General features: G+C 41.7%; 1 protein-coding gene across 1 annotated transcript in view; it reads right to left on the reverse strand.

Annotated features, from left to right (window-relative positions):
* PLEKHM3 (pleckstrin homology domain containing M3) overlaps nucleotides 1-25476 on the reverse strand; it is a 201129-nt gene that overhangs the window by 84525 nt on the left and 91128 nt on the right. Inside the window, exon 5 of the mRNA XM_003254005.3 lies at nucleotides 21358-21551. Coding sequence (XP_003254053.1) covers nucleotides 21358-21551 — 194 coding nt within the window. The remainder of the gene's footprint in view (nucleotides 1-21357; nucleotides 21552-25476) is intronic.

Here is a 25476-nt window from a genome sequence, read left to right on the forward strand (position 1 = left end):
CACACATTGCATATCAGACACTATTAGACTACTGAAAATGGAGCACTGAATCAATTAGACGAAGTCCTGACCAAACGGGGGACTGGAGTAGGTGTATTCTAGTAAGGACCTCTCCTGGAAAGTAGGAGACACTATTAGACACTGAAATTGGAGCACTGAATCAATTAGACGAAGTCCTGACCAAATGGGGGACTGGAGTAGATGTATTCTAGTAAGGACCTCTCCTGGAAAGTAGGAAAATCACTGAAGAATTCTGCTGGAAAGCACTGTTTCACCCACAGGAATGAGACGAGTGACAAGGGCATTATATTCTGGGAAACTGAATGCAGTTCCTAAGGCTGGGCTCCCTTCAACTCTAATGGTTCAGGGCTGCACTTGTGACAGGAAGCAGAGCACAGGTCCAGCACAGCTGGGTAGGGCATAGAAAAAGTACTCAATTCCTCCATGTAGGATTAGCTTCTCTACAGGAAGGCCCCTGTCGTGGAAGGTAGACCATGGTCCCTGGGGGGACCATGAGATGTAATCAACCTCCATTTTCTTTTTTTTTTTTTTTTTTTTTTTGAGACAGAGTCTTGCTCTGTTGCCCAGGCTGGAGTGCAGTGGCACGATCTCGGCTCACTGCAAGCTCTGCCTCCTGGGTTCACGCCATTCTCCTGCCTCAGCCTCCTGGGTAGCTGGGACTACAGGCGCCCACTACCACGCCCGGCTAATTTTTTTTGTATTTCTAGTAGAGACGGGGTTTCACCGTGTTAGCCAGGATGGTCTCGATCTCCTGACCTCGTGATCCACCCGCCTCGGCCTCCCAAAGTGCTGGGATTACAGGTGTGAGCCACTGCGCCCGGCCAACCTCCATTTTCAATAACACAAGCACATGACAGAAATGATCAAGGGACCTCTTCCTCAAGGCAGCCTACAGGAGGTCACTGAGCTTGGCACTGAAGATACATCATTTTATCTCATCCTCACAATAGCCCTGGATGGTAAACACAACCTTCATTTTACATAAGAGGAAACTGAGGCACAGAGGCAAAGACCAATTTGCTCAAGGTCACAGAGCTGAGTTTCAAGGCCAGGACTTTCTGACTCCAAAGGCCTATGCTCCTTCTAATTTCTTGGGGCTGGGGGTGGGGGAAGGAGGGAGGTAGGTTTGAGCTGACCATCTAATTTAGTAATATCATGCATATCTCTTCTGGATGGATGTTTATTACTGTAGTTTAGGCCGGTAGCAGTATAGAGTCACTGATGCTTTTTGAAGCAGGAAAGCCACAGTGATGTGCCTCTGAAGGCAGCAGGGAGGGTGGAGAGACTACAGACAGTTGACAAGGCATGTGAGAGTCTGTTCTAGGGTAGACAAGGGGACAGTGAAAGGAATGAGTGGGTAGATACCAGAGACTTTTTGGAAGAATCAAGAACATTGGGAATAAGTGAAAAAGGAGAAGGGAGTCTAAGATGACTCTGAAGTATAGAGCCTGGGGATCAGAATGGTGATGCCATTGGCCAACTGAGGGCAGGCTTCCAGGTGAGGGAATAAAAAATTGAGCTTCCTATGTGCTGAACATCCAGTGCCTGTGTGGGGAACAGCAAGCATGGATCTGGGCCTCAGATGTAGAGGACCCAGGGCACTTCTGATGGGAGCACAGAGCGGACGGCTGAAGCCATAGGAATGGAGGGAATGGAGTGAGGAAAACCTGAATGGGAAGGGGGCTGAACCCAGATGAGGGTTGTTTGTTTTTACTTTGTTTACCTTACAATCTAGAACTATCTAAAAGCGTACTTTGGTAGTCTGCAATTTTCTTATTATATTTTGAAAATTATGTTTTTGAAAATAACCAGAATGTTCACATGTACATCCACAGTTCCTAACATTTCTCTGTATTTGTAAAATGTTCTTACCTTCATACCCGTTATCCAGCTTCCCCTAATGCTTACATCTTACATAACCATGGCATATTGATCAAAAATAAGAAATTGACATTATGCAAATTGTAGACTTTATTCAGGTTTCACCAGTTGTTTCACTAATGTCCTTTTGCTGTTCCAAGATCCAAGGACCCATACTTATCTGCAGGAAAGGAAAACTAGGGCAGTCTTTCAGTGGGACTCAAAGGGAGCAGTGTATGATAATATGAGAGACAGAGGATGTTTAGGGGTGACTAAATTGAAGGAATAATCTTACTGAAAGGTAAATGCTTAATAATGAAATCCCTTAAATAAAGTAAAATGAAAGCAATGTGGCAGCAGTGCTAAGAAATAGAGTCCAGTAAGCGGGCTGCAAAATCATTGCAAGACTAGCTCCTGCCTCTTCTGCTGGTTTGTAGAAACATAGGTCAGCTGGAGAAAGAGTTAAAAGGAAGATGAAATGATTTACGGCAGGGACAAGTGCAGGAGAGCATATCTGCAATGTTTTGCTACTTAAAAGTCCTTTCTGCTTTAAAATTCTAAAATTTTTATGATTAGGGATATACAGGATATCAGACTTATTTACAAATTTACAAACCAAATCACACTGGCATACTCTTCCTGGAGTACTATAACCACTCGGTTATCACATAGTCAACAAGCACTTACTGAGTGTCTAAAATAAGGCATCGTGCCACGTGCTGGAGATGGATACTTCAATGAATACAACTGATGAGCAACAAAGAGAATTTCCAATTTCTCCTTACTAGGCAGGGTCCTTCTTGCTTCCAAATACTATTCATTATTCTTCTCACAAAAATTAACCAACTTTGGTCACAATCATCTCTAATATTCCTTCAAATTATTTGTACAGCACAGCTAAAGTGGCAATGTATTTATTTAATGTTTCTATGTGTATATATATTTCACATATAGTTTATTTTCTCTCTCCTTTTATATGAGATTCTAAGCCCCTCCAGAAGCACTTCCTCTACTGTCTTCTCCATTATGCTTCAGTGTCTAATACTATAATTTACATGAGGTCAGTCATAACAGACACAAAGAACTGGAAAATGCAATATATACAGGACAGATAAAGGAACCCAGCTTATTGTGTCTGGAGAAGATGTTGTGTCCAAGAGATTTAGTGGTGGCCATTAAAAATAAAGACTTTTAAGAGAGATAATGCCAATCATCTTTTTTTCTCCCTGGAGGACGGGAGTTGTATGAAAGCACTGAAGTCAAATATGGGAATAAATTTCCTGAGAGGGAAGACTGGTAGGTATTAAAATGTATCTCTTATAGTAATGCTTTTTAATGTAAATAAAAGAAGAAAAATATTTTTTTGCAGCTATTTAGAGATAGGGACTCACTCTTTTGCTTACAGGAGGTAAGGGTTTCCAAGGCAGGGCCAGATAACTTACACACACTGCCATTTATTCCTCTTTCCCCTAAGGCAGACTGAATTTGCAAGACATTCTCTAAATATTTTCTTTAGGAAGACCAAACAGAGGGAAACTCTGGGTAAATATGGACCTAAAAGCCAAGCTGAGGAAAGTGTGGGCCGTGGCAACTTCCCATCTGGGTGATTCCAAGGGCTTTCCTCTGCTGTGGCTGAGGTCCTACAAGTGGGCCTGACAGGAGTCCTTTAGGAAATGAATGGGAAAAGTAAAGATTCCCAGGAGCCAGTTTGCCTTAAACTCTGATTAGTAGAAAGGGGTCCGAAAAACAGGACTAAGGAAGAGGAGTTGTCTTGGTAGGGGAAAGGGTAGCTCAGATGTTGGGGCAGATGGTTGGAACTGTCTTTGGAATGCTCAAGTGGAGTCACCAGTGAGTCCAAGTGGGCGATTTGTGGGCCCCCAGCTTATAGGTTTTAGGTGAAGCCATGAGAAAAAGTGATAGTCCAGGGGGGCACATGCTGGGAAATGAGAAAAGATTGGTTCCTGGTGAAACAGTACTATTAATATTTAGGAGCAGATAAACAGAAAGAGGACTGGGAAGGAGTAGGTTGACAGGGAGGAGAAAAAGCAGAAGAGCCAGCACCAGGGAAGCCAAGGAAGCAGAGAATTTCATGAAGGAAGAAGGTGGTCAATGGCATCAAAGGTAGTGGAGAGGTCAAATAACGTGAGGAAGACTCTCATGAGGCCTGGAAAGTGTCTGCTGGCACACAGGAATCCATCAGTGACCTCAGACAGGGTGGTTTCAGGGGAGGACGAGGAAAGACTGGAGAGGGGTGAGGATTGTGGGTTACTCTTTTACGAAGTCAACTTTAAAGAAAAGGAGGGAAATTGGGCCACAGCTAAAGAAGGATGTAGGACTAAGAAAGGATTTTTTTTTTTTAAAACATAAGAGAGACTTGGGCATACTTAAACGCTAACATTAAGAAGCTACTATAGAAACAAAAGCTGAAGACACAAAAGTAGAGATAATTGATGAAGCCTGGCCTTCAAAAGGCCTAAAGGAAATGGGATGTGGACCCAGCTGGAAGCTCTTTCAAATACACACGTTTGCACATGTGTACGTGCGTACATGAAAACACACATACACACTCCCCTCACAGCACGCGTGCGCGCACACACACACACTCCCCTCACCATGCGTGTGCGCGCGCACACACACACTCCCCACACACAATATTTTCCTAACTGAAACGGTTCAAGTATTTACTAAAGTGTCATATAAAAAAGATTAATAATTACTCAACGGGGCACACTGGCTCACACCTGTAATCCCAGCACTTTGGGAGGGTGAGGTGGGAGGATCACTTGAGCTCAGGAGTTTGGGATCAGACTGGGCAACATAGCAAGACCCTGTCTCTAAAAAAAATACAAAAATTAGCTGGGGGACCGGGCACCATGGCTCACGCCTGTAATCCCAGCACTTTGGGAGGCCAAGGTGGGCTGATCACCGGAGGTTGGGAGTTCGAGATCAGCCTGACCAACATGGAGAAACCCCATCTCTACTAAAAATACAAAAAAAATTAGCTGGGCATGGTGGCGCATGCCTGTAATCTCAGCTACTCGGGAGGCTGAGGCAGGAGAATTGATTGAACCCAGGAGCTGGAGGTTGCAGTGAGCCGAGATCGCGCCATTGCACTCCAGCCTGGGCAATAAGAATGAAACTCTGTCTCAAAAGAAAAAAAAAACAAAAAACAAAAAACAAAATATAAAATAAATTAGCTAGGGGTGGTGGTGAATGCCTGTGGTCCCAACTACTCAAAAGGCTGCAGCAGGAGGATCAACTGAGCCCAGGAGGTTGAGGCTGCAGTGAGCCATGATCATGCCACTGCGCTCCAGCCTGGGTGATAAAGCAAGACCCTGTCTCAAAAAAAAAAAAAAAAAAAGTAATTACTAATTTATTAAATTTAACCCCTAAACTTCATTATATTAAGAACCAAAAGCCACAAACTAACTGAAGGTTATCTGGCTTAGCAGTCCTTTGGTAAACAGGATCCTTGTTGCAGAAGAGGCTGCTCTGTTTAGGGCCTTCTGTGCATTAACTGACCTCACTGTATTGCAGGGCTATTAATCATCATGTCTGGCAGCATTTCTGCAGTGGGCAGCCCTGCTTATGCCAATGCAAGCCCTGACACCAGAGCCAAAGAATAAATGAGATAAGAAGAGTCAACTCCACACTTCACTCACCCATCAAAGGAAACGATATCACTAGCAGGTAGCACTACTGAGTTTCCTGGTAGCAAAGAACATTGAAGAAACGTGCTAGAAGATCATGAAAACCAACTAGCACAATCGCTTCTAGTGCTAACATTTTCTATTTTATCATCTTTAGAATCACCTGACACACTGGGAAGGTAACTTAGGCTTCATTTATAGATTGCTCTAATGAGAAAGGTGAGAAAAGATGAAAATTAAAAAGGAAAAAGGTCATATATGATTCAGAGCCCTTATATTATGTAGCTGGTATTTGGGGTTAAAAATGCAGAGATAATTGCCTATGCAATCAAAGGCAGTAGTCTTAACAAAAAGGTAGAAGGGCCTCATTCCATTTTGTTCCATGACATGAAGTCAAATAAATCAAGACTCATTTAACTTGACTAATTTCTGAGAAGTTCAACTCAGCTCCCACCAAGCCCCAGTGCTCACGAGAAAAAAGGGATTGGGTGAGGCTGTAAAGTAGGCAGACCCTTTGCAAGGTTCTGATAGATTTGATAATATTACCATTTTCCTAAAGCTCAGTTCTTAGAGATGCACAACCAGCATTTAAAGACTCAATGATTAAAATGAGGGAAAAATTTGCAATGGAAATATCTCATCTCAGACAGGCTTTAAAGAAAAGACCCACAACACACACACATGTAAAATTAAAATGATAGCACAACACCAAAAGCAAACTCCACAATTTGATTCTAAATGATAAGGGTCTAAATAAAGAATATGGATAAAGATGAATAAGGAATAATTTTGAAAGGAAAACCATTTATTCACGTAGTTTTACTGTCTTCCAAGAATATGTGCTCCAGGGTAGGTAATTTGTATTAAGTTGAGATGGCCAGTGTCTTTCTTTTGGAGGGCACATATACCCACACCGAAATCAGCAAAAAGCACTATGAAGCATCCCCAGGGAGATGCAATTTGATGTTCTTGATATGAGCTGCAAACTCTTCCTGAAATAGTTACATTAGGCTGGATGTGGACAGGATTCGTATGTCCAGCTATACTCTGAGCTAATGGAAAAACAATTTTAAATCAAAGGCACATATTTCGATAGCAGCTCATATGGAAGAAACAAGCTTCAATCACTTCTCTAGGTACCTCATTTTGCAAATCTCATTGGCTGAAAAAATGGCAAGATTGCATCAGATATTATATTTTGGCAGGTAGTTACAGGAAATAATGGTCTCTTTTACCTGCTTATTCAGAAATTGTACTTAAGTTTCTTAGCCACAATCTAAAGCCTCAGGTATAAATATTTGGGATGTAATTTTAATTGTGAGTATTGTGGCATCTGATTATAAAAATGATAGATTATATCATAGCTGTTACATACCTAGCTCAAATTCTTAAGGTGTTTAACAGTTGCAAGAATATAACACTTCCCCTGCAATGACTTTTATTTTTGTTTTCTCTTAGAAAATGATTTTAGAGGCTGGGCACGGTGGCTCACATCTGTAATCCCAGCACTTTGGGAGGCCTAGGTAGGTGGATCACCTGAGGTCAGGAGTTCGAGACCACTCTGGCCAACATGGTGAAACTCCATCTCTTCTAAAAACACAAAAGAAAAAAATTAGCTGGGTATGGTGGCTCACACCTGTAATCCCAGCTGCTAGGGACGCTGAAGCAGGAAAATCACTTGAACACAGGAGGTGGAGGTTGCAGTGAGCCAAGACTGCACCACTGCACTCCAGCCCAGGTGACAGAGTGAGACTTCGTCTCAAAAAAAGAAAAAAAAAAAGAAAATGATTTTAGAGAATTTATGTATTTCATTTAATCTCAGAATAAGAGAAAACATCCTGGCTTTTTGAAAGATCTCTGAGTAAATAAAGAGCTATGTATGTATGTAGTTTAGTAAAATTAATATATAACTTCCCAGAATTCCTTTTGAAAGTTTTCAAATCTGTTTAGTCATGAATGACACTGCAGACAGTCTGTAGCACCCATTTACAGTGCTGATATTGGTATATACATAATTTGCTGAATTAGATCTCTGGAGAAAAAGAAGGGAGAGGGAGTAGCTATTAGGATATCAGGAAGATAGATGACTCAAAAACCACACTTTCAGAAGTCATCTAATGGAAAAGAATTCTTGAAGTAGAATGAGGAGAAAGGTTGCTATCAAAACTACCAAAATGACATGCTTTATTTCTGAGTCCTGATAGATTCTGCAGCTAATCTGTTAAGGCTAAAGCCCCACCTGCAGCTGATGAAATTTTTAATTAGCTAACTGGAAAAGTAGCCACAAAAGTCGGGTAATCTTAAATCTTACAGAGAACATAAAGAGTTGTCTTCATTTAGTGAGCTTAAAGAAGCGTTATCCGCAAGTTTGAAGAGCTAATACTTACTGGTCTTTAATGAGACAAATTTAGTGCTAATATTTTTGCTAAAATAGACTTATTCTTCTAAAATTCAGTATTAACCAGACCTTGCACACTTCAGTCTCAGATTTTGGTTGTAAGATACTCCTCATATGCAGTTCAGAGACATTGCAACTCCAGTCCGTGTAGACTGTGCTTTAAGAGTTAGGCTGCCCTGGCCAGGCAGGGTGGCTCACACTTGTAATCCCAGCACTTTGGGAGGCTGAGGCAGAGGATCCCTTAAACCCAGGAGTTTGAGAGGAGGCCTAGCAACATAGTGAGACTCTGTCTCTACAAAAAATAAAAAATAAAAAAATTAGGTGGGCATGGTGGCATGCAGCTGTAGTCCCAGCTACTCAGGAGGCTGAAGTAGGATTGTTTGAGCTTCGGAGGTCGAGGCTGCAGTGAGCTGTGGTCATGTCATGGCACTGAGCAACAGTGATACCTTGTCTCGAAAAGAAAAAAAAAAATTCTGCCCTAAGAGACATGTTCTTAATAAACTGCCCTCCTAGATCAAGTGTACTTGATTTACAAGAGCATGCAATCTTTTCTCTCTGTATCAGATAATCCTTCTGCCTAATATATTTGACTTTTTAGGGGGTGAGGGGAGAAGAGGGAGTGTTGATATGAAGTGATTCTACCAGCTCATTTAGTATTAGATTGCTCATGCAATCTTTTGTTGAGTACACTGAATAATAATCTCCACCTGCTTCTTCCAAGATCAATAACATGTAGGTATGCCCACACATCAAAACACCATTTTCACTCATTTCATTATGTTTAGACAAATATTTACCAGCATAAAAAAGATGTTCACAATATACTAAGTGAAATGGTTAAGGACAGTATAAAACCACTTTCAGCGCCGGGCATGGTGGCTCACGTCTCTAATCCCAGCACTTTGGGAGGCTGAGGTGGGCGGATCACAAGGTCAGGAGATCGAGACCATCCTGGCTAACATGGTGAAACCCCGTCTCTACTAAAAATACAAAAAATTAGCTGGACGTGGTGGTGGGCGCCTGTAGTCCCAGCTACTCAGGAGGATGAGGCAGGAGAATGGCGTGAACCCGGGAGGCGGAGCTTGCAGTGAGCCAAGATCGAGCCACTGCACTGCAGCCTGGGCAGCAAAGCAAGACTCCGTCTCAAACAAACAAACAAACAAAAAAACAAAAAAAAAACAAACAAAAAAACCAAACCACTCTCATGGGGAAAGATCATCTGCAGAGGAAAAGGTCTGGGAGGATATGCATCAAACTGGTAGGATATGGGTGGCTTTCTTATTTTTGTTTTCTCTGATGAACAGTATTCTTTTGTAATAAGAGAAAAAATAAGTTTGGCCAAGTTGGGCAGAGTCTTCATTCATTTAATTAATTTATTCAACAAGTATTTATTAGCCCCCACTATATGTATAGCTCTAAGCAGTGAATATAACAGATAAAAAGTCATGACATTTTGTAGCTTACATCTAGTAGAAAGGGCAGAGCCAGTTCATGTGGCTGCATAGGTTGAACAAAGCAAAACATCTACATTCATACCTGATGGCCTAAGAGACGGAGACACACAAAATAAAATACCATGTTTAATGGTAATAAGTAAGCAGAGAAAGAAGACAGGAGGCGTGTGTAGTGGGCAGTGGGGTACAAATAGACACTGTGTTGCCATTTAAAACAGAGTGGTCAAGGATGCTTCATTAAGTGATGGCTGCTCAAAGACCTAAAGGAGTTAGGAAGCAAGCTTGGTTTCACACTGAGAAACAAACTGATAAAAAAAAGAAAAAAGAAAAAAAAAAAGGAAGCAATCTCAGCAGTTATAGAGGGAAAGGAAAAGCAAGCATAGAAACTAAGGTGGCAGCCAGCTTGGTATGCCCAAGGACCAACAAAAAGGCCAGTGTGACTGGAACACAGTGAATTAGGGGGAAAGTAGTGGGCGATGAGGCAGAGAGGTAATGGGAGATGAGACCATGTATGCCCTGGGCTTTTACTTGGAGCAAGAGGTGAAACTATTCGTTTGGGCCAGGAGTGACATCATCTAATTTATACATTAGCTATAGTCTTAAGAACAGACTGAAGGGGGCTAAGGGTGGTACAGGAGACCAGTTACTGGAATAATCCAGGCGAAAGGTGATGGTGGACCCAACCTGCAGCAGTGAAAGTGGTGAAAAGTGGAATAGATTTTGAAGCTGAAGCTGACAGGTTTGCTGACTGGATGTAGAATATGAGAGAAAGGTGTTTGGCTTGAACCACTGGATGGACAGAGATGCCATGAAGCAAGATGGGAAATACTGCAGGAGGAGTGGTTTGCAATGTGAGTTGGGGTGGGTGGGAATACTAGGAGCTAAGTTTTGGACATATTAAGGTTAAGACATTATTAGCCAAAGAGCATTTCAACCTTTGGACTTAGCCTCAGCTACAGTGAACTCACTAGACAGACAGTTTTTTTCTGACATAACAAGGGAAGGAGGGGGAAGGCAGTCTTGGTAAATCAAGTGACATTTATGAAGACTGGTCTAAGAGCAGAGAAAGCTGCTAAATTTTGCTTGAAGGAAGAGGAAGCAATGAGAGTCTGTCAGGACACAAACACACACATACACACACACACACATTTTTTTCTAGTATTCACCAGGACAGTGTTAATAAAAATGGCAGTCTTTATAATAGAAATTTCTCATCATTTGGTAAAACTGATATTTCAGTGGGAACTCCTGCTGGATATAATCATAATTTCAAATAAAATGTGACACCAAAGATAGGAAGAGATGGCTTAGAAGGTAGAAGAATCACTTTGGGTATTCTCTTGAGGCTCTCAAGCCAAGCCATTAAATTGCTTCGTAATGGTCTAAGTCAAGGACTAAACCTGACAAACGCATAGGAGCAAATGCTCCCTGAGAACACAATTCTGTTCTAAGCAACCAGGGAAAGAGGCCTAATATTGCTTACTGCCCTCAACTAGTGCTGGAGAGAGACGAATTTTACATTTATACCATAATGGGCTGTGGATTTGCCAGGCACCCCAAGCCCCCAAATCACATTTTTGATGATTGAGAATGGGAAATACTGAAGCATCCACAGAAATTTCCCTGGACTGGATTTCACTTCAGCACTCAGAAAAGAAAATATGACTTAAACTGGGATTTCTGAAAAGCTAGTCCAAACAGCTGGTGTCAGTCTGGTGATGTTTTTAGCAGTCCAAAGTAAAATGAGAAAAAAAAATGTAGAATGATTTCTAAATCTACTTGATTTTAAAAAGCTGTTTGATTTCTAAAGCAGTTTGCCTTTTTTTTTTTTTTTTTTTTTAGTATTACTATCTTCTTACATGAAATGATGGTGAGAAATAGAGGGTAATGTTTTTATTTCTGTTTTGGCTAAAGATATTTACAAGGCAACCCTACAGTTATCTTCGCATTTTTGTTTTAAGTTTACAGGTCTGGGACATAGGAAGGTATGGCAAATGCTGACCTGGAGTAAATGCATTTGCTAGCACTAACCCAATTGTCATGCCTGGTTCTCCACGGCTGATCAAGCTTGCCAACGAGCACAGGAGTGCCCATCTCAGCAATCCGCCTCCCTGTTTAAGGGACACCACTGTCTGCCACCTCCCTGCCTTCCTTTACACTCTCAGAGTGTAGCATCTTAGAGTCATAGTTCCGTTCCTTCCCTCCCTCCATCCTTCCTTCCCTTCCTTCCTACTTTTTTTGTTGTCTCGCTCTGTTGCCAGGCTGGAGTGCAGTGGCGCTATCTCGGCTCACTGCAAGTTTCGCCTCCCGGGTTCAAGTGATTCTCCTGCCTCAGCCTCCTGAGTAGCTGGGACTACAGGCGTGCGCCACCACACCCAGCTAATTTTTGTATTTTTAGCAGCGACGGGGTTTCACCCTGTTGGCCAGGATGGTCTCGATCTCTTGACCTCACAATCTGCCTGCCTCAGCCTCCCAAAGTGCTGGGATTACAGGCGTGAGCCACTGCACCTGGCCTCTCTTCTTTTAAAAAAATTATTATTAAATATTTTTAATTGACATATAATGATACGTATTGATAGGGTACAATGTACTATTTCAGTACATTATATAATGTATAATAATCAAATCAGGGTAATTAGCACTTCTATCATCTCAAACATTTATCATTTCTTTATGGTGGGAACATTCAAAATGCACTCTTCTAGCTATCTGAAAATACACAACAAATTATTGTTAACTACATCCACCCTACAGTGCTATAGAATGCCAGAACCTATTTCTCTAACTGTAATTTGTATTTGTTAACCAACCTCTCCCTAACCCTCTCATCCCTCTACCCTTCCCCACCTCTAGTGACCACTGTTCTACTCCCTACTTATATGTGATCCACTTTTTCAGTTCCTGCGTATGAGTGAGAACATGGAGTATTTGTCTCTCTGTGCTTGGCTTATCTCACTTAACATTGTCTAGGCTCATCCATATTGCTGTGAATGACAGGATTTCACTCTTTTTTATGGCTGAATGGTACTTCATTGTGTATATTTACCACATTTTCTTTGTCCATTTGATGGACACTTCCACAGTGACTAGTGGGATCCCCATAAATAAGGGGAGCAGATATCCATTTGACATAATGATTTCCTTTCTTCTGGCTACACACCCAGTAGTAGGATTGCTGGATCATATGGTAGCTCTATTTCTAGTTTTTTGAGGAAGCTCCATGCTGTTTTCCATAGAACCTGTACTAATTTACATTCCCACTAACAGTTTATAAGAGTTCTCTTTTCTCCACATCCTTGCTGGTGGCTGTTATTTTCTGTCTTTTTGATAGTAGCCATTCTAACTGGGGTGAGATGATATCTCCTTGTGGTTTTGATTTGCATTTCCCTGATGTTTAGTGACGCTTTCTCTTCTTTCTAAATACCATCTGCCCTACCTATCTAAAAGGGCTGCTGTAAAGAACAAATAATATATTTAAGGGGAAGTACTTTGTGACTAATGAAATCATAATTATCTTTATATACAGTAAACTATTCTACACATAATTACTATTATTAACAAACTTTTATTGCATCACTAGCATGTGTGGTCTTCTATTTTAGGTTTCGAGGACAGTCGTGGCCTTTAAGGGCCTTCTGATCTAGCCAGCAAGAGAGGATATATACATAAGGAGATGAAAACCATCCAAGCCCTGGCCGGGCACAGTGGCTCACGCCTGTAATCCCAGCACTTTGGGAGGCCGAGGCGGGCAGATCGCGAGGTCAGGAGATCGAGACCATCCTGGCTAACATGGTGAAACCCCGTCTCTACTAAAAATACAAAAAATTAGCTGGGCGTGGTGGCGAGCGCCTGTAGTCCCAGTTACTCAGGAGGCTGAGGCAGGAGAATGGCGTGAACCTGGGAGGTGGAACTTGCAGTGAGTGGAGATCCAAGCCCTTAAGTGCCAAATGTGTGGTCCAGATGATCACTGCTGGAGGAGACCAGAGAAGGGATCAGCTACTGAGGACAGGTGGGAAGAGGCAGCACTTGAGTTGGCTTTAAAGTAAGAGAAGCCAAGTGAAGTCGAGTCGAGAGGACTGGGAGGCAGCTGGTGTCAAGGAAATGAGTATGTCATTTTGGCTGGGCTGGGGTGGCTGTGGTCCATCAGGAACACAGTGGAAGATTCTGGCTCGTGGTGTGGTCCACACAGGAACCACGTGGAAGTTAAAGTTGTGCATGTAGGTCAGGGTCAGATGACAGAGAACCTTGAAAACCCATCCAAGGGTGTTGCGTTATCCTGTAGGTAGCTGAACTACTCACTGTCTAATAAGACCATTTTACATATTTACAGTAGTACATATGTTAGAGGGACTGAGGAGGGGTGCCATGGGGAGGTAGGATCCCCAGTTAGAAAAGTATTAAAATGAAAAAAAAAGAAAATTATTAAAATAGCTAGGCGCGGTGGCTCATGCCTGTAATCCCAGTACTTTGGGAGGCGGAGACGGGAGGACCACCTGAGGTCGGGAGTTCAAAACCAGCCTGACCAACATGGAGAAACCCCGTCTCTACAAAAAATACAAAATTAGCTGGGCATGGTGGCACATGCCTGTAACCCCAGCTACTCGGGAGGCTGAGGCAGGAGAATCGCTTGAACCCGGGAGGCAGAGGTTGAGGTGAGCCGAGATGGCACCATTGCACTCCAGCCTGGGTGAAAAGAGCGAAACTCCATCACACACACACACACACACACCACACACACACACACACACACTCTTAAAAGAAAAGAAAATTATTGAAATAAGGTGATGAGAGTAGAGACAAGGGGGATGGCAATGGGAATAAAAAATAAGGGAAGAATTTGGCTCTTAGAGAACCTTAAAGCAAAACTTTTGGACTATGTCAAGGTTCAAACTAGGGGAAAATAAGGGAATAATGTCATGATTAACTGAAACATACCTGACCACATGGATATGTATACACACACACACACACACACACACACACACACATATATATATATTTTTTTCTGAGGCGGAGTCTTGCTCTGTCTCCCAGGCTGGAGTGCAGTGGCGCAATCTGAGCTCATTGCAACCTCTGCCTCCCAGGTTCGAGTGATTCTCCTGCCTCAGCCTCCCGAGTAGCTGGGACTACAGGTGCATGCCACCACGCCCTGCTAATTTTTGTATTTTTAGTAGAGACAGGTTTCACCATGTTGGCCAGGCTGGTCTTGAACTCCTGGCCTCAGGTGATCTGCCCACCTTGGCCTCCCAAAGTGCTGGGACTACAAGTGTGAGCTGCTGTGCCTGGCCCACATGGATATATTTTTCAGGGAAAAAATAATTTCAATTTGAAGTGGGGATGTCCAGTAGGCAGCTGGACATAACAAACTAGTGAGTGATCTCCTCAAGGAAGAGTGCTTGGCCAAACGTTGTCACCTTATAGTCAGTGTCGATTTACAGAGGGACCATGGCTCTCCCTGCAGATGACAACAAAGTGCCCTGATAAGGCCAGGTGTGGCAGCTCATGCCTGTAATCTCAGCACTTGGGGACGCCGAGGCAGGTGGATCACTTGAGGTCAGGAGTTCAAGACCAGCCTGGCCAACATGGTGAAACCTGTCTCTACTAAAAATACAAAAATTAGCCAGGTGTGGTGGCACATGCCTGTAATTCCCAGCTACTCAGGAGGCTGAGGCAGGAGAATTGCTTGAACCTGGGAGGTGGAGGTTGCAGTGAGCTGAGATCGTGCCACTGCACTCCAGCCTGGGTGACAGAGAGAGACTCTGTCTCAAAAACAAAACAAAACCAACCAAACAAACAAAACAACAACAACAACAAAACCAAGTGCCCTGAGAAAGGGGCACCTTCTGCTAGCTCACATAAAGTTGCCCCATTGGCTCCTGTCAAGGCTGGAGGATTATGCAGAAGGGCAGCCGAGGTGTTGGGTATTCCTAGCATCAGGGAAATGGAGGATGTGGAGGCAGTGAGGTCAAGGAGAAGGGGGAGACTCGGACAGGACAGAGTGCAGAGAAGGACAGGGAGAAGGAGGTCTAGGAGAAATGGTGACCAACAATGCCCAGGAGGCCAAAGAAACAAGGGCCTCAGGAAGTCAAGGTGTCAGAGAAGAGTGCAATCCACAGTCAGCCTGCAAGGGGCCACGTCAGAAGTGAGTGGGCAAAAGGGAAATGGAGACAGTTCTGAGTGCTTAAGATGGGATCTTAAGGGTGGTAGTACGAACAGGGTTTTTTTTTGTTTTGTTTTGTTTTTTTTTTTTTTTTAGTGAGAGGGCAGGTAAAAAAAATTAGAGAGTATGACATTAATTAACTATGCTAGAAGCAGCGAGGGAGGATTAAGGGGCATGGTCTCTGAAGGATCTGGGTGGATCACTACTGATGGGCCAGAGTCCGCATCTCATAACTTCTACTGATGCTGTGTGCTCTGCACAGAAAGGCGTGGCAATTCCCTGAATCCCAGGCTCTTGGATGCCTCCAGGCTCATCTTCCTCTTGCCTCTTCTCCCCTGTTCACCTCCTGGCTCCTCCTGAATTATGATCTGCTTAAAATAAAAGTTATAGCAGCTAATATTTCCTGAGAGCTTGCTCTGTTCTGGGCATTAAATCCCTGAATCCTCGCACTTTCCTTATGAGGTGGTATTGTCTCCAGGTGAGAAAACTGGCTCTGAAAGCTATCAGAGACAGAAATGAGCTCTGAGCTCAGGCAGTCCAACTTAACTCAGAGTTTATAATAAACCACCTCCATTTCTGCCCTCACTTTTTTCTTTTTTCTCAGTTTGCCCCACTGGGGCTTGGTAACCCAGCTCTAATCTTTAGCTTTGTGGTGAGGCTGCTGCTCCAGGTAATGGTCCCTCCCTCAAATCACTGTACCACAACTGCCTGAGGGGTGCATTGTAATGGCCTAGCCCAAGCCTTAGGACACCCCAACACATCTTCTGAGGAACTTTGAAGTTGACCTGGTGTTATTTCCTCTAGCTCTACAAGCCTCTTCATGTCTGTCTTTTGAGAGAATCACATCTAGACATTCGGCATCCTTTGAGATGAACTTCCTGACCGAGTTATGGATCCAGTATCTGAGACATCGCCAAACTCTATTCTTAATATGTAATTACATGGCCTTGGTGTTAAAACCTCAAATGCCTAGGCCCGGGGAACCACCATAAATGAATTAAATGGGCTGGAGATGAGAAAAATAGGGCAGCAATGTGTTATATGCCAAGTGGCATGGGGTTTGGGGAGACAAACTAGAGCAGAAGAAGTTACAGCAAAATGGCGAGTCAAGTGTCTAAAGCTGATCTCTGCTACACAGAGATCAGAACTCATTTCCCAAGAGAAACCAGAAAGCTTCACTTTGTGTGTGCATGAAAACTCCTGATTTTTTTAAAGTTGGCAACTATTTCACAATTTCAAAACTTTGTGGGGCCATCCCCGTGAGGCCAAACAAAACATGTCTGCTGGCCAAATCTGGCCTTGAGGCGACACATTCTACTGTGCCTGTGTGTGACACATCCTGCTGTTCCTGTGTTCAGCAAGAGCTGAGGCTCTTCCTAGCAGTTCTTAATGTCCCTCCCAGAAATTTCCCTAACAGCTGCTGATCCAGATGTGTCCTGACATTGCCATGTATGCCAGATTTTCCACACATGCACCTTCATGTGTGGACACTGTAAATAATTCTTCTCATGAAAAGTTAACTAGACCTTGAACTAATTCAGCAGGGCCGCCATCTGGGAGTCCTCAGAAACAGTGAATTGTCAGCACTGTAAACATTTTAAGCTTCGGGGAGGACACTGACTTTTTCTAAACTAATCACCTCTGCCAGTCAAGATGTGCAGTATGGGTTCAAGAACAAGGCGTTCATTTAACAACAATAACAAAAACAGTGAGGATGAATACCGGACAGCCATCATAATGAAAGGCCTAAAAGCAAACTATGACTTCCCTAATAAGGCGACGGCCAAAGCTGGCTCCCTGGCGGTCGAGCGCCAATACAATTAATCAGTCTGTTTTCAGTTTTCTCACGACAGCAATATTAACAGTTTGCTTTATTCTGTTTATATGGTGCTGACAGGTCTTCGGCATGTTGGGCCTACTTGCTGGAGATTAATGGCCACTCTCATATTGAGGTAAAAACCAGGCAGGAAGAGAATGCCTTTTACGACTAGATAAGAACTGGATTCTCTTGCTTTTTTTTTGTTCCCCGTCAACTCCTCCCTCTTTCAATTTCTATCAGGGATATATAAGATTAGTTAAGTCCAACAAGTTCACCTCACTGTTTAAACTCCCCCACTTTAGATGTTGTATCCTCAGGTAAAACAAAGGGAGCCTTAAATATTGATTTTGGATAAACTCATTACATATAAAGGTATTGGTGACTAACTTTGTTTTTAAGAAGTCAGATTCAGCCTGGGCAACATGGTGAGAGCCCGTCTCTACTAAAAATACAAAAATTAGACAGGTGTGGTGGCACATGCCTGTAATCCCAGCTACTCAGGAAGCTGAGGCAGGAGAATTGCTTGGACCCAGGAGGCAGAGGCTGCAGTGAGCCGAGATCATGCCACTGCACTCCAGCCTGAGCGATAGAGTGAGACTCTGTCTCAAAAAAAAAAAAAAAAAAAAGGAAGTGTGGCTGACCGGGTGTGGTGGCTCACATCTATAATCCCAGCACTTTGGGAGGTTGAGGCAGGCGGATCACCTGAGGTCAGGAGTTCGAGACCAGCCTGGCCAACATGGTGAAACCCCGTCTCTACTAAAAATACAAAAATTAGCCAGGCGTGGTGGCACATGCCTGTAATCCCAGCTACCCAGAAGGCTGAGACAGGAGAATTGCTGGAACCTGGGAGGTGGAGGTTGCAATGAGCCAAGATCGTGCCACTGCACTCCAGCCTGGGTGACAGAGCAAAACTCCGTCTCAAAAAAAAAAATAAAGTGTGGCCTGGCTGCAGGAAGTATGGACACCCCAGCAAAACTCTTGGAGATTATTTCACTAAATAGTCGTATTTCAAAATAAATCATCCCTGGTTGTTTAGTGGGTAGAAAAACAATTTTTTAAAATTACATTGTAATTAAATTTTTTAATAAAAAAGATTTAAAAAAATTCAACACCAGCCCCCCTCAACTTACCCCCTCCCTCAAAAGCCGTAAAAGTACTACCTGTTACTAGCACACTTTTCTCTGCCTCAGGTTTGAGAGAAATGGTAACCCTAAACAATATTTTAACAACATGTAAGTATAGGAAATCTAAAATAACAAAATTTAAAATAAAGCAGTGCTACCTCAGTTTCTGTAGGAATCAATGTCTCATTGTTGGCTGAGAGGGAGACTGCTCCACCCATTTTGTGAAACAGTCACATGGAGAAGCATGCACTGTATAAGCAGAAACTATAGGCCTGGGCTCAGCTAGCTTTCCATCCATTCTCCCTTGCTCACTCCTTTCTTGACATAGCAGCAGGAAAAGAGGATTAATTCTAGTAGAGAGAATAACGGGGTGGCTTTTAAGTGGAATATTTTAGCAAATATTTTTAAAGCCAGATATAAGAACAGTCTAGGATAAGAAAGTGATATTAATAATAGTATTTACTGTATGCTTACTATGTCCAAGCACTGTTTTAAGCACTTCAGTTGTGTGAACTCATTTAATTCCCACAAGGGAATGCCTTGAGAGCAAAGTAATAATTTTTGCCTGAAGGGCAGGGTATTTGAGAGTAGAACAATATACCGGGTTAGACTTGGGCAGATCTTGAATTCTATACTTCTATTTTAAATAATTTATCTAACGCAAAGGTTGGATTGAAGAGGGAAGAAATGTTAGGCTAGTTACAAGGACACTGCAATAGCCTTGAGATTCTCAACCAGGGTAGTGTATTAGAAGTAAAAAGGAGAGGAAAGATTTGAGAGTTAGAAACAGAACCATCTAAATTTTTTGGACTGATTTGACTGCTCTTTCACTCATTTGCTTATTCACTCAACAACTGTTTTTGAGTGTTTTGGATGGGTCAGACATTATGCTAAGTGAAAAATAGGAAGGTAAGAAAAAGAAGACTCTGAAGATGATTCCCTCCCCAAAATTGGGCTACTAGCTATTACTCAGTGCTCTGAAGTGACACTTAATATACATCCATCCCTCCCTCCATCTATCCATTCAGTATTTACTGAACACCTATCTTGTGCCAGGCATTGCATTATATAATGGTTATGAACAAGTCCAGGAAAGAAAAATATAGGGAAAAGGGAAAATGAAGGGGAAAAATGCTATCTTCATTCTTATAGCTTTGGGAGTGCCTTGTTTGTAGAACTCCCATTTCTTTCCTGGTGGTCTGGCCATAAGGCACAGTACATGGTGGTAAACCACCAGACTGCTGGAATCGAGTAGAGATTCTTAGTCATCCATATGAGGAGAGGACCTTCTATTTAATTTCTAAATGTGTGCCCTGATTTGGCATATTTTAAGCAGAGCAAAACATTATACCATAAAGGTATCTAACATGATTCCTATGTAGAGATTTTAATATTGTCTAGAAATACAGGCACAAGAAAACTAAGCTCTGAGCAAAGCCAGAAGGTACTGAAAATAATAGAACATACTTTGAACATTAAAAATCTTGCATCTGGTTTAGCTGGTAAATTAGTTTGAGACATATAATTCTATTGCCTTCCAAGGAAAGCCCTGATCTTTTAAAATTAAGATCTGCCTAGACTTTATAAGAATAAATCCTGACCACTTTCTGTGCTTTCTGAAACACAACTAGGTAATAGGATGACTACCACTGAGAAGTATTTTGCTTTATGGCAGCTGTCTTTTCATTATTATTTTATGAGAGCTTGTCTAGATATTATATATCCTTCACTATCTACTTTTAGTTCTTTTTAGATGCCCAGGGTTATGTCAGTTTCTTTGGATCTAATTGGATCTCAAAACTCCATCACTTCAATACTTTCCAAAGGTTCTTAGGCAGGTAGGCTTACCTCCAAAAACATTTAACATGACTAATGCATGCTGCTGGTCATTTCTATTAAAACAAAAAAATTAAAAGGTATTTTTAGAGATTTATGAACACCATCAACAATTATTTCAAGTATAAGCTAGTTTGTATATGCCAAGGGTGAGACTTTAAATGCCTATAAAATCTGTCTGTAAAAAAGGAATTTTATGAGAGCAGGCACATTTTAGTTTCAACTTTAAGGATCTGAGCCTGCTTTGGACTTGGTGTTCTATGAACTATGAGCTAACTAAGTTACGGGAAAGCAGCCTGCACCCACGGTAAGATGAAAAGACAGAATCCTGGGCCTGTGCATTTTAATTATAGCTCTACTGCCTGCATCATTGACCAAGTTTGGGTATTTGTTTCTGTACAGAAAATAAGATTTGAGGCCCACACAGTGGCTCACGCCTGTAATCCCAACATTTTGGGAGGCTGAGGCAGGAGGATTGCTTGAGTCCAGGATTTTAAGACCAGCCTGGGCAACAGAATGAGTCCCTGTCTCTCTTCTTTAAAAATAAAAATAAAAATAAAATAAATATATAAAATAAAATTTGAATAACCATCTACTTATTTCCCATTGAAAATGCTTTTTAGTTATGAACTATTTTAAACATGCTTATTTTTTGCTGATGAGAAACAGGAATTGAAATTGGGAAAAGTATAAAATACTACATAAGTGACCAATACAGATATTTCCATGATTATTATCTCGAATTAACATATTGGTAAGAGAAGCCTTCACCGTCCTGGCCACTCGATCCATGGGTGAAAGCCTTCAGTAATGGTAAATGTTATTTTCATTGTGCTTGGCTTAACCAAATGGGGACCTTGGAGTAAAAAAAGTAAAAATATGAGCCCAGAGAGAGGCTGGCAGTGGAGAGGCGGAGGGAGAGTCACAAAATTAGAGGCGGTCCGTGCTGGAAAGGCCCTCTGGAGATAATCTCACCACCCTCCGTGGGCGGGAAAGAAAAACAAACGGGAGCCGTCTGAGATTTATGACTCTTACCTGCGGCGGAGATCCTCTGCCACCGCTGCCCGGCAGCTGAACAAATAGGCTCGGAGCGACTTCAGCCGCTGCCGCAGCCGCAGCACGGCGGCCAGCGGCTCTGCGTGGTGGTACAGCATGGCGTTCTCCTGCTGGATGTCGATGAGCGGCTCCTCGTATACGTACTCCAGAAACTCCTTGGCCTGCTTCGACACCTAAAAAACAAGCGTCGTCAGTCAGCCCTGGATAAGCACCTGGCTCTCCACACCTGCTCAAACTAGGAACCATCGCTGAAATATCAAAGGAACACGATTATTTTCTCAATACAGACAAATGAAAAAGTCTGTAGTTGAATTAAATGTAAATTTTGACTTCTCTCTCTTCCAGACATTCAACTGTAAGCTAGGAAGGAATTTATTAATTCTGTACCTTGACTGCAGTGGTGATTATAGGAACCTACACATGTGACAGAATGGCACAGTATGGTGCCGTTAAACTGACCTATTATACCAATGTCAACTTGCTGTTTTAGTTTTTGATATTGTACCTTAGTTGCCTAAGATGTAGCCAAGGGAGGAAACTGTGTGAAAGGTACCCAGAACCTCTCTGAATTGTCTATGCAATTTCCTGTGAATTCACAATTATTTCAAAATAAAAAAGGAATTAATTAAGAAGACTGTCTTAACACAAATGCTGATTTTTAAAAATGACATAAATTTATATGTGCATATATATGTATGAATATTCCATAACATTTTTTAAAAGTAGCCACTTAAAAAATAGGTAAATCAAGGCCGGGTATGGTGGCTCATGCCTGTAATCACAGCACTTTGGGAGGCTGAGGCGGGCAGATCACTTGAGGTCAGGAATTCGAGACCAGCCTGGCCAACATGGCGAAACCCCGTCTCTACTAAAAATACAGAAATTAGCCAGGCGTGATGGCACATGCCTGTAATCCCAGCTACTTGGGAGGTTGAGGCGGGAGAATTGCTTGAACTCCGAAGGCGGGGGTTGCAGTGTGCCCAGATCATGCCACTGCACTCCAGCCTGGGCAACAGAGCGAGACTCCATCTAACAAACAAACGAACAAATGAAAAGAGTGAATCATGTACATATTACAACATTCAAGAAGGATAAAAGGATATTATTTGCAGAATAATCTGAATGACTAGCAAACAAGCTCAAATATACTGCTTCAGTGACCAGAAAGGAGTTGCTCTTATTACAACTTTGAACTTGGGCTAACTCCAGCCAATATATCCATCCAATTCTGTATCCATCTCGAGTGGTAATCCACGGTAATCCACAAGACTATGAAAGTTCATTTTATAATGTGATTGTCATCAGTAGAAATAAGTAGTACATGGAAACACAATGTCTCAGAGATACAGAGGGAGTGGCTTAAATAATGCATAACATGAGGGTAATTTTTCAGAATCTCTACATACCAATCACTGACAGTGAGATGTAGATTGGCTACTGATACATAGAAAGTTGGCTCAGTTTCTATTTATGGAAGATAAAACCTCTCTAAAAAGTTTCCATTAAAATCTCTCTAGGAGCAAGGTTAGAATTCAACATTAAAATAAACAAAAAACTTTGCTTATTAAAAAGAAAATAAAAAATCTACTATGTTTCATATGATAGGCTAGAAGTATATTAATGAAGATATATAGGATACAGTTCCTACCCTCAAATGGCTCACTGTTTAGTATGAGACAAATATTTAAAACAAAACCACATGTAACATGCAGCGTGTACCCTGTCATCTGCTACAAAAGAGGTATGGATGGGGCCCACTGCTAGCTTAGAGGAGGGAGAAATCAACTCTCCTGGTGGGGAGAGGGTTGGCAAAGCAGGTGGCACTGGATCTGGGTGTAGAAGATAAACAGAAATTCACTTGGTGAACAAATGTGGGACAGAATAGAGTACAACAGGCAGAAACAAACATAAAAACCCCTCTGTATGTATATGTGATAATTAAATATATGGCTATTATATGCTGATTATAAATTTCTCGTACATAAACATAAAATTCAATATGATCATTTTCTTATATTGCAAAGCTTATACCAAAGTTTATGTTCTTTATAGGAATGCAAAAAATACATCATTTAAAAAATAAACTTCTAATTTTTTTCCTTATAAGCAATTATTTTTGAGGTACCTGTTGTGTTGTGTGATCCTATAGCATCCTGCAGAGTTAGAGTTACAGAATTAGAGAAGTTTACAGTCTCTGAAAATCCAGGTCACAAAGAGGCACCTAGAATTAGCCAAAATCTTCAACTATCTAACCAGATTGGAAATAACGGTTATTCCTCACTTTTATTTTTGAGGCATATATTAATAGACACAGGTATATGCCAGATACTGTGGCAGGAATTAGGCATTCAGTGGAGAATAAAACAAGCATGGCCCTGTCTTTAGGTATAATAGCCCACAGTTCAGTGGGAAAGAAAGAATTGTGTTTAAATATTTTATTTATCATGATTAAATATTTGCAATATTTAAATATCTTAAAATGAGGAAAAGACTGATGGTGTTTTGGGAAATGAAGTAAAACCCACTTGAAACTGTTGCTAAAAAATGATGTATTGTACAATTCAATTAGTCTTTCTGGCTCTATTGAGCAGTGTTTATATGGAGTCAGAGCCCTGCTGAATTAGGTTAACAATGCTACCTTTTAGTAGGTGAACAGAGCGACAGAGGGCACTGGCCAGTCTCCCAGGCCTTAAAAGGCTTCTCTCTTCAGGTGGTACTTAAGGCCAAAAGGAAGAAAAAAATCTTTTACAGAGAAAGTAAAAGCAGTGAGACAAATGGAACAGCAGCCACTGACATCAGTATTCATAAACTGAAATTACAAAAAACAAAAACAGAGCTCGTTTCAACCATGTCGGAGGCGCTGCCTTCACCAGTTGTTACTAGCAGTAGGCATACGGTGCACATCGCTAACGCTGCTGCCTAAGTACATGAACAAATCCCCACCATGTTCAGCCATTTTTGGCAGCAAGGCTGAGCACATGCACTCATTTTTGAGAATCAGGCACTAACAATCGGTGAGGGAATTTTTGAGAGAACACAAAATCTGGCATGGCATACTATTTTTGCAAAATAGAGCATTGTATCCCCACTGATTTCCTAAGTTCTAAATGACCCTCCACACTGGCATGAGGATTGCACTCTCAAACTCTACTCGAATCAAAAAAGAAAATGTTAAAAAAAAAAGTTACTTAGGAACAAAAGCCAAAGATATTCTTAGGTGATAAAGTTTATGTGAGAAAAAGTTTTTTCGTTAATATAAATATTACATGAATTATATGTGAACACTGACTATGTTCCAACTAAGAGCTAGAGCTACTGTCCTACTTCTTGCCAACCAAACTACGAAAAACCTAAAAAGCCTGCTGCCATTTCTGATGTAAAGAAAAATTCAGCTCATGGTCAGGTGCAGATGAATGAGCTCAAAACTCTATTTTTAAAAATGAATGGTTTTGGCTGGCACTCTTTTCCATGATACCACTCTATTCACATTAGTATTAGTATTGACCTATTAGTATCTTACCAGATAATATTTAATATTTATTATATTCATTCTATTCATATGAATGAATTTCTATAGCTTTTGTAGCTTATAAACAGAATAGTTTAAGCTATAAGAACTCAACTCTGTGACGGTGATTGTGCTGCAGTTTGTGAACTGATTCTTTCTTCACAACCCTGCCATCTACATGATTCAAGAGAGATGAGAAGGAGGAATCCAAGAGGAAAGAGGCCTCCTCCCCTACCTCACATTCAGGAGGAGTTGGAGAAAATGGTAAAATCACATTATGATTAGCTACAAACTAATAATGACCAGATTTGCTATTTACACATATACATTTATAAGTAAACATATATGTCACTTGATTTGAACATTATTAAGTGTCATCAGTATAGATTCGAACATAAGACGACTTTTGTTACGCTAGTGACAGCCACTTCTTAAAAACAAAGTTCTTGAATGTTGTTCAGGTTTGCGTAATCCTGAGGGAGAGTGTTCTGGTATGCTCCCCCACAAAAATAGCCCCTGGTGATAACGTAATGGGGCAAAGGGAATGTTTAACCATAGATAGCAATTTGGAGATGACATGGTATTATGGT

This window comes from Nomascus leucogenys, chromosome 22a (genome assembly GCF_006542625.1).
Source record: "Nomascus leucogenys isolate Asia chromosome 22a, Asia_NLE_v1, whole genome shotgun sequence".
Taxonomy (NCBI): Eukaryota; Metazoa; Chordata; class Mammalia; order Primates; family Hylobatidae; genus Nomascus; species Nomascus leucogenys.